The sequence below is a fragment of the Clinocottus analis genome, unplaced genomic scaffold, assembly GCF_023055335.1.
Source record: "Clinocottus analis isolate CAN_PGR_092001 unplaced genomic scaffold, fCliAna1.0.p SCAF_17, whole genome shotgun sequence".
In the NCBI taxonomy this organism is placed as follows: domain Eukaryota; kingdom Metazoa; phylum Chordata; class Actinopteri; order Perciformes; family Cottidae; genus Clinocottus; species Clinocottus analis.
In genome coordinates, this window is record NW_027175898.1 from 13,236,822 (window position 1) to 13,249,961 (window position 13,140).

The 13,140-nt window shown below is 38.8% G+C and overlaps 1 protein-coding gene across 1 annotated transcript; it reads right to left on the reverse strand.

The window, feature by feature from the left end:
* Positions 1 to 504: 504 nt before the first annotated feature.
* On the reverse strand, positions 505 to 10,548 carry zmp:0000000662 (RING finger protein 145). The gene is made up of 11 exons (XM_068579669.1): positions 10,294 to 10,548; positions 9,855 to 10,150; positions 8,842 to 8,950; positions 8,171 to 8,262; positions 7,282 to 7,523; positions 6,665 to 6,840; positions 6,403 to 6,543; positions 5,081 to 5,263; positions 4,816 to 4,963; positions 3,699 to 4,055; positions 505 to 2,388 (listed from the first exon to the last, which is right to left on the reverse strand). The coding sequence occupies exons 2-11, from the start codon at positions 10,021 to 10,023 to the stop codon at positions 1,468 to 1,470; spliced, it is 2,538 nt and encodes an 845-aa protein (XP_068435770.1). The 5' UTR covers positions 10,024 to 10,150; positions 10,294 to 10,548; the 3' UTR covers positions 505 to 1,467.
* Between the last annotated feature and the right edge of the window lie 2,592 nt (positions 10,549 to 13,140).

Below are 13,140 nucleotides of genomic sequence, written 5' to 3' on the forward strand. Positions count from 1 at the left end.
TCAATAAGTTGTCATTGATCCCGAGAGGAGTATGCAAAAGCTACCCACTAGTAATAAAAAAAATACTAATAGCCCCAGTTTTAACAGGTGAAATATTAAAGTTTACAAACAAATGCATCAATAATTATAATCAAATTATATATTTATTGCCCTGAAATGGGCCATTTTTGCCAAATGAAAACTTTTAGTTTTTGTACTTGTAGTCTAGTTTGACGTGAATATTATACTTCCACTTAATTAAACATTTGGATGTGGGACTTTTACTTTTAATAAAGTATGTATACACTGTGGTAATGCTACTTTTACTGAGTGGAAAGACCAGAGAGGTGTGGCTTCTATGTGCTGTTCAATTGTACTGGGTTATACTCAACAGTGTTTCTATTATTTTGCCCACCCCATTTATATCAGGGAGTGTGGGCTGATATTGTGCATACTTGCCGTTTAATAAATTACTACAGAGCGGGCATGGAGCCGTGTAACATCGCAATATAGAAATACCGTAAACAATTTTAAACTTAGTTTAATTTTTGATGAAAATTCATGTTAAAATTTGACACAAAAAAAAATCCAGGGAAACCTCAACAAAAATAAAAATTGGCCAAGATTAAAAGAAAAAAAATCCTTCATACATTACGACAATAGCTGTGTGTTAGGAGCACATTGCTTAAAAGTGTAACAAAGATAGAAAAGTCCCAACAAGCATAACATATTTAAGATAAATACCATTTCTAGCATTTTGCTATTATACTTCACCGTGTGTGAAACTATACAGTAATGCAGAAGACTATCTCAGAATCAACAGACAAAAAAATTATAATCTGTGTTGCTTTAGCTTATGACTACAGAAGTTATTCTGTTAAGACTTCATAAATGTCGCACGCAACGTCAAACTACCTGCGCACCTGTCATAAATTTAATAATTTTGAAATTACAGGGGGAAAAAAGTACATGGTCATAGCAGTAATGTAATACTGGGAGACAGAACCGTCGCACTATAAAAGGCAGATTCATGATTAACAAAAAACAAATGCTGAAGTTTTTCTTTTTGCCACATTGCTTTCACAAAAATGCGAGACACGAGTACAACAGGAAAGATTTGGAAAAAAATGAGAATAAATCAAATGCAAATATCTTTACTTGTAACCTGCTAGAGTTTGGTAAATATTGATGCAAGATAATTGCTTTGCAGTTACACATAATTTCTCTGAATTTTATATTTCTCTTTTTTTTCTTCTCTTTACATTTTCTTTACAGTTGTACAATAAGGGTGCGATTTTAACCCAACACAATCCAGTCTGTATATTTAATTGGGACGCATGTAATTTGCCAAACTGAAGCACATTCATTACACTCTCTGGTAAAAAGACGTTTCTCAATTGGTTCACAGAGAGAAGGCAAATGTGTTTTGATTCCCCGTTGTGGAGGAATCCCCCTTTTAATCCCTTCCAAGGCACTTGTGCAGGGCAGTCAGTCCCTGTTGTCTGTGCTTGTGCAAGAGATGGTGGCAGCTGAGGAGGAAAGGGGCATCTGTGGAATAGTTTCATCCTCTCCGAGTCCATCCGGCTTCAAGTCCGAACATGCGCCGCTACCTTTATGACTTTGAGGATCATCAATTGCGTCTAAGAGTTCTGAGTTTTCGTTACACCATTTGCCAGACGTTTGGCGACCCACAAGGCTCGTACCAGATGCCTCATGATTTTTGTTTGATTCTGGCGATTCACGGTCCTTCCATGATTTAGATGTACCTTCACGGCTGTCATGTTCATCACAATCACCGTTTCGTGGCTCTCCGGGAAAGAAAGTATTGCTGTCTACAAGTTCTGCTCCATGAGAGTCAGATTGGTCCTCCACCGCGCACTCATTCACGTCACTGCGAGTCGATGACGGCGGTGAGTCCTCGCCTTCATTGTGCATGTTAGCAGAGGTTTTACCCAGCAGCACGTGGGAACTAGAAATGTCCCCTGACACTGGGCTGACAAATCCAACGAAGTCTCCACAAGAGCTGAAACGAAGACCGTGGACAGCTTCTTCATGAGTATCAGCTGATTGGTCTTCATCTTTCCTCTCACAATCTCCACCCTCAAAGCTTTTAGTCTCCTCTTCCTGCTGCTGCTCGGTGGGATGAGGCGCTGCAGCATCGCTCTGCGTCTCCTGGGATGAGCCGCCGTCCTGGTTCTGATCTCCCCCTTGATGCGCAGCCGGTTCCGGACTCGCGTCTCTCGGAGTTTGAGCTGCCGGGGCGTCGCCTGAAGCCGGGCTCTGACCTGTCGGGGTGGGTCGCACCGTTTGGTGGCACATGGGGCAGGACTCCTGCACGTACAGCCACTTGCGGAGGCAGTTGCCGTGGAAGAAATGTCCGCAGTATGTGATCACAGCGGAGGTCATTTCCTGAGAGGAGGAGAGACATATTTTACTTGACAACAAGACCTGTAGTGTTCGTATAAAACTATTTTACATACGTTTTTTACACCTCTAAGTTTGTTTTTTTTAGCTCTCAATATCCTCAATGAGGTTTAATAAAGTATTAAATTAATTTATCTTTTCTTAAGCAACTTAAGCGAGTTAATAGCAGTACTAAATTCTTCTCTACACATGCCCTCTGTTATTGTCTAGATTATTCTGTCGTTGCTTTCTCGACAATAAACTTGTTGTCAAGGACAAACGCACATCATTAACCGGTTTTAACAAAAAAAACATGGCTGAAGGCCAAAGATTTGTGCCTCAGCAGCGCGTGGAGAGGTGGGGCTGAACTGGAAAAACGGGATCGACATTCTTGGAAGGTTCATATGTTAGTCGGTTGCCACGTGAAGCTTGGCAATGCTCTGTCGGCTTAACTCCACCCTCATGTGGATATTGTGATGATATTTTTGGTATAAATATGTTTTTGTGGATGTGGATAATTAATAAAGTCTTAAATTATTACATCCCAGGTGAAGAAAAGCTAAACACTTTTCATTCATCAATGTACACTTCAGTAAAACACAAATGGAAAAAGTCTCAAATGAGAGTGAATGCTTCATTATGAACTGGAGGAGTCAACTGCAACACTGGAGAAAAAAGAAAGCTTTTATATTTTAGCCATGAAAAGGTCTTGCATTGAGCTTTAATTCAGAAAGAGTCAATAATGTTGTCAATAATATAGCAAATTATCTTTGGCTGTAACGAATGTCATTTTTTTTTACAATCAAAGCTTTAATTGAGGTTTTTCGAAGTTATATTTGAATGTATGTTGTTATATATTTGTATATAATGATGTGTGCATCCTTTAATTGCAAGAAGTACAATTAAAAAGATTACATCGATTTATTTAAATGATTTTTTACTTTTAGACTTCCGAATCAGCTTTAAGACGCTCAAGTTATCTGAAATGTTTAGAAGTTGGATAAAACTTAAAATAGTACAAATACAACTACTACTAATATTAGTGTCGCCTAATATTTACCTGCAGCTGTGCAGAAATACCGTGTTCAAACAGAATGAATAGATATGAAAAAGGAGCTGCATGAGATTGTAGATTTGGATTGTCACTATGATGAAGCTTCAAACTATTGGGTACAGCCCTGTAATTATGACACGACAATGAGTGCTAAACCCCTGCACACGCGTACCGCCCTTTGTGGCTCAGTGCAGACACTCCATGATCTCTAAAATCAGTTGTCCTGGCGCACGTCGTGCAGTTTGCTCCCAGTGGCACTGACCTGGAAGCAGATGGAACAGACGTCGTTGTGTTGCTGCAGCTGCTGGGCCGTGGCTCTGGGGAGGGAGTTGATCTTCTTCGCCGCCTCCTGTCGGAGCAGGAAGCTCTTCCAGCCGGACTGAGCTCGGAGCCAAACGTTGAAGTACGAGTGGATGATGATGACGGAGGCGCCCATCCAGCTCCACTCGCCAAACAGCGACTCCCAGGTGCCGTACGCCACCACGCAGAGCGCCACCACGAACTCCAGCACCCTGCTGACGGCGTTCACCCAGTAGATGACTTCGTCCAGGCTCTCGATGGGGTCGCTGCGGAACAGCTCCACCATGAAAAGGGAGTAGATCAGCATCGTGCCCGTCACCTGGAAATAACAGAATATTGCAAATAATCCACTTCATGGAGGATTTAATGCGTCTTTGTGCTGTATGTAGTATATTTCAAGAACATGTGACAATCCACTGTAATTGCATTATTTAAAGCTCACTGAGAAATAATGCAAACTAATGTTTAGAGAAAATATGACATTATGGAATTTTTCGAAGAAAAAAATAAATATGAAATTCCTTTAAAACCTCTTCTCGTGATGAAGACTGCATTTAAGTTTCAAGTGAAACAATAGACAATTAACGGTCAGTGTGGCATGTCTTGACGTACCTTACATCGATAAAGAAATAAGTTCTGGATTAGGTGTGTTTTAAATATTATAAAATCTTTACAATAATTCCCAACATGTTAACAGTCAATTCAGGCAAACTAATTAAAAAAATGAATGAATTCAAAAACGTATATGACGGAAAAGTGGCATCACAATGTGTTAGAGGAACCAAGTCGGCTACTTTATCTCGCTGTCTGGTTTCTCCACATCCTCATGGAAATATTATAAATAATTCACTGAATGTGTCAATCAAACGGCCCACATTCAAACTGCTGTCATTGATTGAGCAGAAAGATAGAAAACTGTCAAGAATAAGTGACGGAATACGCCTGACAAATAAAATTATTCATAACCTCAACAAAGTTAAAAAAAAGAAAGAAATCTCAGCAGCAACATGTGAATAAAATAATATATGTAATGCTAAAGTGACTTTATAAGTTGCAGGTTTATTAGTTCAAAGTCATACCTGAAGGGAAGTCAGCATGCAGCTCGACACCAGTATCAGGAGCCAGAAGTCCATGTGGAAGAACTGGGAGATTTTATAAGCCATGAACACGGGGAAAACCAGCAGAAGCAGACACATGCTGAGGCCACGCAAGTGTTTCCACACACTCCTAGAAGCACAGAGGAAACAAACAGTTCAACGCAAAATCCTCAGAGAACTTCCCAAAAAGTTTTGTACTTTAGTGCATTTTAAATATTGAACTCTGTGAGCTTCTTGTTGCTGTTACCTGTTGCGGGACGCACCCAGGGCCAGAATAACCGGGTCGGTTATTTCAATCATAGACTGCAGGGTCGAGGTCACCACGATGAAGAGGATGATGCTGAGGAGGAAGGTGCGCTGCAGCGCCTGCATATCTAACAGGCCCGTCTGGAGAGCGAGCAGGAGCAGGGTGACGCCCTCGGTCACACCTCTGAAGAAGAGGAGGGTCAGTAGTTATAATCATGATGGAGCAGACGTAACGTAGAGGGGCCGCTCTTTGACTTTAGACGTGTTGATTTCATCTGGGGTGAAATGCTGGAATACTTCTTCAATAAGTTGATTATAACTATTTATACAATCAATTTATCATTTAATAATATACATATACAACATTAAATCTCTCCAGCTTATCAACTGCAGGCTGTTTTTATTTGTCTTATGTGATAATAATATCTGCATCTTTGAGGGTTTAACTGTTTTTTTAAACAGAACACTGAATATTAAGATGGGATTTTTTTTAAAACATTTTCCACAATTTAAATTACACAAAAGAAAACATAAAGCAAGAACATAATTAGCAGTAAGACAATAATTTGTTACGCTGCTATTTGGGAAGTAAACAAAGGGAAGGACAAGTAGCCCTTCCCTGCGCAGTAACAAGAAATGTATCTTTGGAAATCACCTGCAGTCTACAGCCACTCTGTGACTTGATCGCCCCCTAGTGGTCACTGACACCATCAGATAAGGCTATTGACATCTTTTTACAGCATGTTTGCTTCACATAAAATATAATTAAAAGAAAGAACAAAACACATAATATAGTAATTAAATAGAGAGTAATATAATTAAAAGATAAGTAAGGACACAAGAACAAAAGAGAAATTGAAGAAACCAACAGACGTAAATATACTTAAATCAGCTATTTTCTCGAGGTGGCTCATAGCGATGAATCAACATATTATCAGCAGCTCCGCTCAGTGAGTCTCAGCTGTCTGATCTGAACTTTATCATTTTGGTTCATTCTTTCTCAGCTACACAGCAGACAGAGAGTTAGCGACTAGCTGGTGAACAAAGTGATGAATTTAGCACGTAAAGAGACACTTATTTCTTCTTTTTTTTGCATCTATATCCTGTAAAGTACTATGTGACTGTTTATTTAAAAAGGAGTTATAAAAATAGATAGCACAGTTTTAAAAATTCCAAACGAATAACAAACGTAACTACTAGATGTGTAAATACGCATCTGTTTGCTGTATGATATGTCAATGTCGTGCCGCCAAAGATATCTGTTACCATATCTGTGACCAAAGAGAGTTTATTGTGGATATAAACAGGTCGGCGGCATCTCACCTGTGCATGACGTTCTCGCTCTGAACAGCTGCGTAACCTCCCAGGTAGAACTTGCATAGGTTGAGCAGTCCCAGAGCGAGATAGGACACCACGAAGGTCAGACCCAGAAGAGAGTACGGAGTGGCACAACATTCAGAGACACTGTAGGGTTCAATGAAAAGAAGCAAAGAAGAAACTGAATTAAATACTAAATATTTAAACATGCGTGTTGCAAACACACACACAAAAAGGAATATTAACAATCTGTATTATAACATCACACCTCGTGAGCAGGAAGAACATGATTCCCTGATGGCCTGCTGAGATTTTTCCAGACATGGTGTCTGAGCACAGCTGGACGACGAACAGAACAAACCAGAAGACGCTGAAGAGCACTGGGACGGCAAACTGGTTCCACAGGGAGATTCCCACTGCCAGAAGTCGGTACAGCTCGATCACCTGAGGGGCGGGAAACCAGAGACGAGGAGTGTGAAAAAACAGGACACACAGTGAACAAAAAGCATTGAGAATAACCAGCACATGTGTATCTTTTGTGACTGTGGGTTACGTTCTGTCACAGTGCTAAAAGATTTTTAAAAATTGACCAGAAAAACCTACAAAATCGGAAAAAATAAACCTTTTTTTACTTGGGATGTACAGAAATCTCTAATATCTGCACTTTAAGAAAAAAAAAAAAAGAAAAAAGAAAAAAAAAGAAAAAAAAATCGATAAATTTATATAATTATTATTAAATATACCTGCAGATATTTCCACAAGTGTCGTGTTAGCTGAAGCAGAGTTATTTTGCATTTAGGACTTAAGCATCTACAAACCCCTGAGGGAAACAGGAAGGATGCTCAGTGAAAATGCCTCAACACAAACATTTCAGAATAAGAGCACCTCCAGTTGCAGCAGCTCTGAATAGGCGGCCTTCGCGAGCCGATACGGCACGAAGAGATGCGAGAGGAGGAACACGGTGATTCCCGCGCCAGTCAGTCCCATTGCGAAAGTGTTGACGGCCAGCAGCGTGGCGTGACAAGCGCAGAAGAGTCTGGCCAGCAGGGGGAGCATGTGAGCGGAGAACAACCACACCTTTCTGGTCTTCATCAGGAAGGCACACAGCGTGCTGAGAATAATCTGACCTGAACAGAAAATAGCATTAGGACCCTTGTCAAGCTTTCACGACGAGACAAAAATGAAATGTTCATGAGCGCTGCTGACTAATAACTAGATTATTTTTGCACTAAAAACACCATTACTGTTTTGTGCGGTAAGTTGAGGTGAAATTAATATTTCAGTATTACAAACGTCCCGAGGAAGATCAGCCCAGTGTCTCCAACACTAATATCAATGTTGAGAACCTCTATATGTGCACACATTAAGCTTAATACATGTTTGCATTTCTTTTTCTCTGTATTCTGTACTATTGAACCAGTTGACCTGCTGTTCAATCCAACTGACCAGAACTTCAAAATTCTAGAGAAGCTGAAGTTTCCAAAGACAGCAAACACATGTTAAGATTTATTTTGGGGAAACGTGTATAATCGAGGCACAAGACTTCTGGGTTCTTGATAGAAGGATGCAGCCGTAAAAACATAAAGTTTAATAGCTATCAAAAATGCAATAAGATCATACAGGATATCAATTTCAGTCAGAGATTGTGGAATAATTGGATTTGAACCTTTTAGGTTCATATTCGAGAGATGGCAAACAAAAATAGTGAATACCTACGAATCTAAAAGAAGCCTAAAGTGCAAATTTAACAGGCAAGTCTGGTTTTAGGACTCACTCGTCATTGAAGAGACAAATCTGTTAAAAGCCAGATAATCAAGGTACACCGCTCCTTCATAACCGTTCTGCAGCTCCTCCCGAACATAATCCCTGTGAAATAAACATAAACAGGATTATAATGACATGAGTATGCTGTTTGTTTTCTGCCAAGGAGAGAAAATGTTTGTAGCGTTAGCTTGTTTTGCTGGAGTTAGTACTTGTTTTGAAATTATTATCACTACTGGTTATATAAATAAATAAATAAAAATTTGAGAAAAAAAAAAACATTAACTGAGCAATAAATGAGAAACATGAGGAAAATATTCTTCTTCTCCAGTAAAATATATCCTGAGGCCACAGTGAAAGATTCATAAATCAGTTTTTGTATTATTTCATGCGTTTGTATATTTCTAATGTATTTTCATTAATTTAGTCATTTGTTTTTGTCCAAATCAGAAGGAGGTTTTTCTCTTCTTATAGCAAGAAGCCTGAAGCCTTTGAAGATACCACTGTCTGTTCTAACGTTACGACACACGATACAGTACTCGTCGTCTAAAATTAAATATCAGGCTGAAGGAAACTGGATACACAGTGAGAGACTGCAGCCAAGCTTTGTGAGGAGAGAAAACTGATCCAGCTGTGAAGCACAGTAGTAGTACTAAAAGTAGTAGTAATAGTATGGGATCTCACTTGGAAATCTGATGCCCCATGTACAGGAGAAGAGCGGCGAGAATATGGAGATAGAGCGTCACGATGTGTCTCAACGGCAAAACCAACACCACCACGTTCAGCAGATGACCTGGGAGACAAATGGAAATCTTCACTTCATCATTTCTAGGTTATATCAAGTCAAGAGTGAAGATAGTTAGTTATATATATATATATATATATATATATATATATATATATATATATATATATATATATATATATATATATATATATAAAGGTTTACAAGCGAGAAAGTGTATTCACATGCAACTCAACAATTTTGTTGTCTTTGACTTTAATAATCAGGCCAACGACGCTGCCAATTTACACAACTAAGATGCGTTCAACGTGAATTCAACTAAGGATAACTTTAATTTTGATTAATCTGCAGTTTGGTCAAAAAAGATGTTAGGAAACAGTAAATTTACCCGTTTCATACATTTTATATGGTTCGAAACCGAAGAGAAGAAAGAAAGTAAAACAAACTTTATACAGACACAATAGAAAAGCTACCTTAACAAAACCTTTTCGTTCTTGTTATCTTGTTTAATTTGTTTATAAAGGCAGTAATGTCCAGTTACCAAAAGTAGTTAAAAAAACAGAAATAATTTAGTCTCCACGTAATTATCAGTCCGTAGTTCTGATGGAACCATATGTTCTATGTGTTCGTTTACTCTTTGATTAGTCCACACAAATACTTGTTGTTTTCTTTCAGAATGTGGTATATTTTAAGGCAATACCTCCAGATTACCCCACTGAAACCACCTAATAATAGAGTAAAACCCTCAGTGAAACCTCATCTTTTATTTTGATCCAGGGCTGACATCTTTTCTTCTCCACAAGACTTTAAATTCAGGAGGAATCACCATCAATCAGACATTTTAGCAGCTAAACCCTGATTTAGTTAAATGGAAAATAGTTCAACCATGCTGCCCAGTTTGAAACTGTACATACAAGTGTTATTTTCTCCACTGTCTCATGTGCATGCTTACCAAAGTAGTACATGTTCCAGATGACATATTTGTACTTGAAGAGCATGTCCTCGTTCTTGGCCTTGAGGTGCTCCGTCAAGCCTTCAATGTCACATTTGTACAGCAGGTCCAGCACCAGTATGCTCGGCACCCTGAGCACAACGTTGGCCAGCTCTTCCAAACGAGGCATCTTTGACACCCAACTGTTTTTTGTTTTGGGATGAGAGGTGTAGGGGTGTGTGTGTGCGTGTGTGTGAGCAGACAGCTGGTGTGTGTCACATGTTGTTAGCTAACCGTCTCCCTCGTCTTCTTGTCATCTGAAATAAAACACACAACTTCAATGACTTCCTCTGAACAGGACATTATTTAGCTGTTTTTTTAAATGCCAGAGAGGCTTTCTTGTGGTATTAAACAGCACATATCACAACGCTTTGGGACACAACGAGAGCATTTCCCTTACTTTCCACGGTGACAGACATCACAGCCGAACAGCCGTTTGCTAGCTAGTTCCTGTTGCTGTCGGTTAGCTTTCTCAGCGACCAGCAGCATGTTTTCATCTACAAGCAACTAAATACTTCACGTTTTCTGTTGCATTGCTGCCCCTCAGCGATAGTTAGAAGCATCCTCAAAGCGAAATGGTAAATTAAATAGCTGGAATTAATCGATAAGAGGGCGAGCAGAGACACTTCAAACGCAATGTTGTGATTCCAGTCGCTTGCGTGGCCATTTTTTCATGCCGCGTCAGAGCGAAATGCACCAATCAGGTTCGGGCATTCTAGATTTCAAAATAAAAGTCCGGTTTTAGGATACTATTGTTTTTACTACTACTAATGTTTATATATATATATATATATATATATATATATATATATATATATATATATATATATATATATATATATATATATATATATATATATATATATAGTATTTCTTTAGCAACATTGTGTAATGTAGACTTTCACTTTAAAATCACTATTTGGCCCCTTTATATTGTGATTTACCTCTATATACAAATACATTGAATATAGTTATTGTTTACTTATTTTTTAAATGGTCAAAAGCAGAAAAATCGTAAACCAGTGTAGGTGTGGAGAGTTCAGTAATAACAAATATGTTATGTCACAAAATGATGAAAACTAGAGCCACATGTTATATCTGTGAGTGCTTTCATCTTTCTTACCACCACCCGTTGTCCGCATTTGTCTTATTTCTCTACACAGACACATTCTCTCACAATAGAAAATCATCAGAGGAAGAAATTCCCAGAACAAGCCGGTTCTGGCTCTTTGAAGTCATGACATTTGGCCACAAAGTGCAGAAGCACTGTGAGTATTTTATGTGACTAATACACAAAAAAAAAACATTTCCTGTCTGTGGTTCTTATCTGCACATCGAAAGGAAGCGGTTACTCACGTTGCAAAGACATCTCTTCCTCAGTAAAAACTATAGACTTCATATGCGTGACAACAATCTTTCCCATACCTCCTTGAGTTGATGAATTTGATCTTTACAAATTATTGATGTTCTTTAAAAAAAATCAAACTCCAGAACAAAAACATGCATATGCTGTGATTTCCTCTAAAAAACCAAGCCATTTACAATATTTGTAAGCCATTTATAATACTTGAGTAACACTATAAAATAATACAAACTAAATAAGAGCATAAGTGTGCAACATTATGAGGTGTTTACACTCTGTATAATGTGGCCATGTGTTTCATATTCCATTGCCTCATCCTGTCACAATTTACCTAAACTGAAGTGAGAGTTAAAAAAAAAAAAAAAAAAAAAAGCTTTCTCTGCCTTATTTTTTAGATATATTTTCTTCTGGCATTAGGCTGGTTTTGAGCGGCAGTTTGGAATATTTCCACTGAACTTTGTGGCTGAAGAGAAGATTGTGACACTCTCAGAGAGACGGACAGCTGAGTCCAACCTGGAAACACAAGCAAGACAAAGTCTCACTGTTTGGACTGTTTGTGTTCAGATGCTTACAGCCAGAGACATGTCACATGCGTCCCAGAGAGTAAACTTGTTTCTCTTAATGCCATCTTGCATTGCAACATCATTAATTTTACCCGATGTTAACAGCCAAGTGAAAAAAAAGTTTGATTTAAGCTTATGACATTTTGACTTAAATACAACACAGATGTGATGGGTTGCTGACGATCTAAAAAGATGTGGTTTGGGTAGGAGTAGACAAACAGGGGTGTGATGTTTTTTAAATTTAAAATGATCTGTACTTTTCAGTTGTTGTAATAAATCTCAGCTTGTCTCAGTTTGGTCCAGATGCCTCAACAATCACTGAGAATTTATTGATGGTTTGGTTTTTATGTTGTCATTCGGGTGGTTGATACCGTTTCAGCTGTTTTGCATTAGATGCTTCTTAGGAAGTGCAGCAGGAGTTCTTCTGAAGAAATCTATGAATCTCCAGCAGAAGATTTGGGAAAAACAACAAGTTGATGTTGAGTTATGCCGAGCATAGGGAGGTGGAGGACAACGTGAATCAGATAAAAGATCATGTCCGGACACAGAGTGCTGGGTTTATTGATGGTTTGCTTTTTATGTTGTCATTCGGGTGGTTGATACGGTTTCAGATGTTTTGCATTAGATGTTTCTTAGGAAGTGCAGCAGGAGTTCTTCTGAAGAAATCTATGAATCTCCAGCAGAAGATTTGGGAAAAGCAACAAGTTGATGTTGAGTTATGCCGAGCATAGGGAGGTGGAGGACAACGTGAATAAGATAAAAGATCATGTCCGGACAGAGTGCTGGGTAAGCAGCTCGGGATTAAACTCAGGGCACTGTTCCTTCAAAATAAAAGGTGAGGGATAATGGCCAATATGGTTCCACATGACCATGAGGTCGACAGTAAAACAGAGAAGAACGTGAACCATGGTAGTAAAAGTAATAAAACTAAAAACAGAAGTAACATAGGAAGCTTGACACAATACACAAAAGCATCAGCGATGTATCTGAAGAAAGTAACACAAAAGTCCCCGGCAAAAAGACTGAGGGGTTCATCTGACACACAAGACAGTTTACTGACAGGACGCATCTTCCAGATGTCAGAGTCTTTGCTTTTATGTTTGGTCTCCCACAAACATCTGGCAGCAGTTAGGAAAGACTTCCACTGTCAGTTTAAAAGGTTTTAAGAAGGGTTAAGTTGGGCAAGATTAGTTTGGTCTCTTTTTCCATCATATCAAATGTTGAGGTTGTTTGGGATGGCATAAGGTCGAGTCTACTTAAATTTTAGTCCATTTAGGTTGAATAGTGCAGCAGATGTCCCTTATTATGTAAATGTCTCAAA

What these genes read in the sequence shown, in the direction of transcription:
- zmp:0000000662 (XM_068579669.1), bottom strand. Translation starts at nt 10,023, where the DNA reads ATGCCTCGTTTGGAAGAGCTGGCCAACGTTGTGCTCAGGGTGCCGAGC. An exon ending in ATTTGTCTCTTCAATGACGA is followed by an intron (nt 7,524 to 8,170) that starts GTGAGTCCTAAA and finishes TTTTCTGTTCAG; the next exon opens with GTCAGATTATTCTCAGCACG. An exon ending in CAGAGCTGCTGCAACTGGAG is followed by an intron (nt 6,841 to 7,281) that starts GTGCTCTTATTC and finishes CCCGCCCCTCAG; the next exon opens with GTGATCGAGCTGTACCGACT.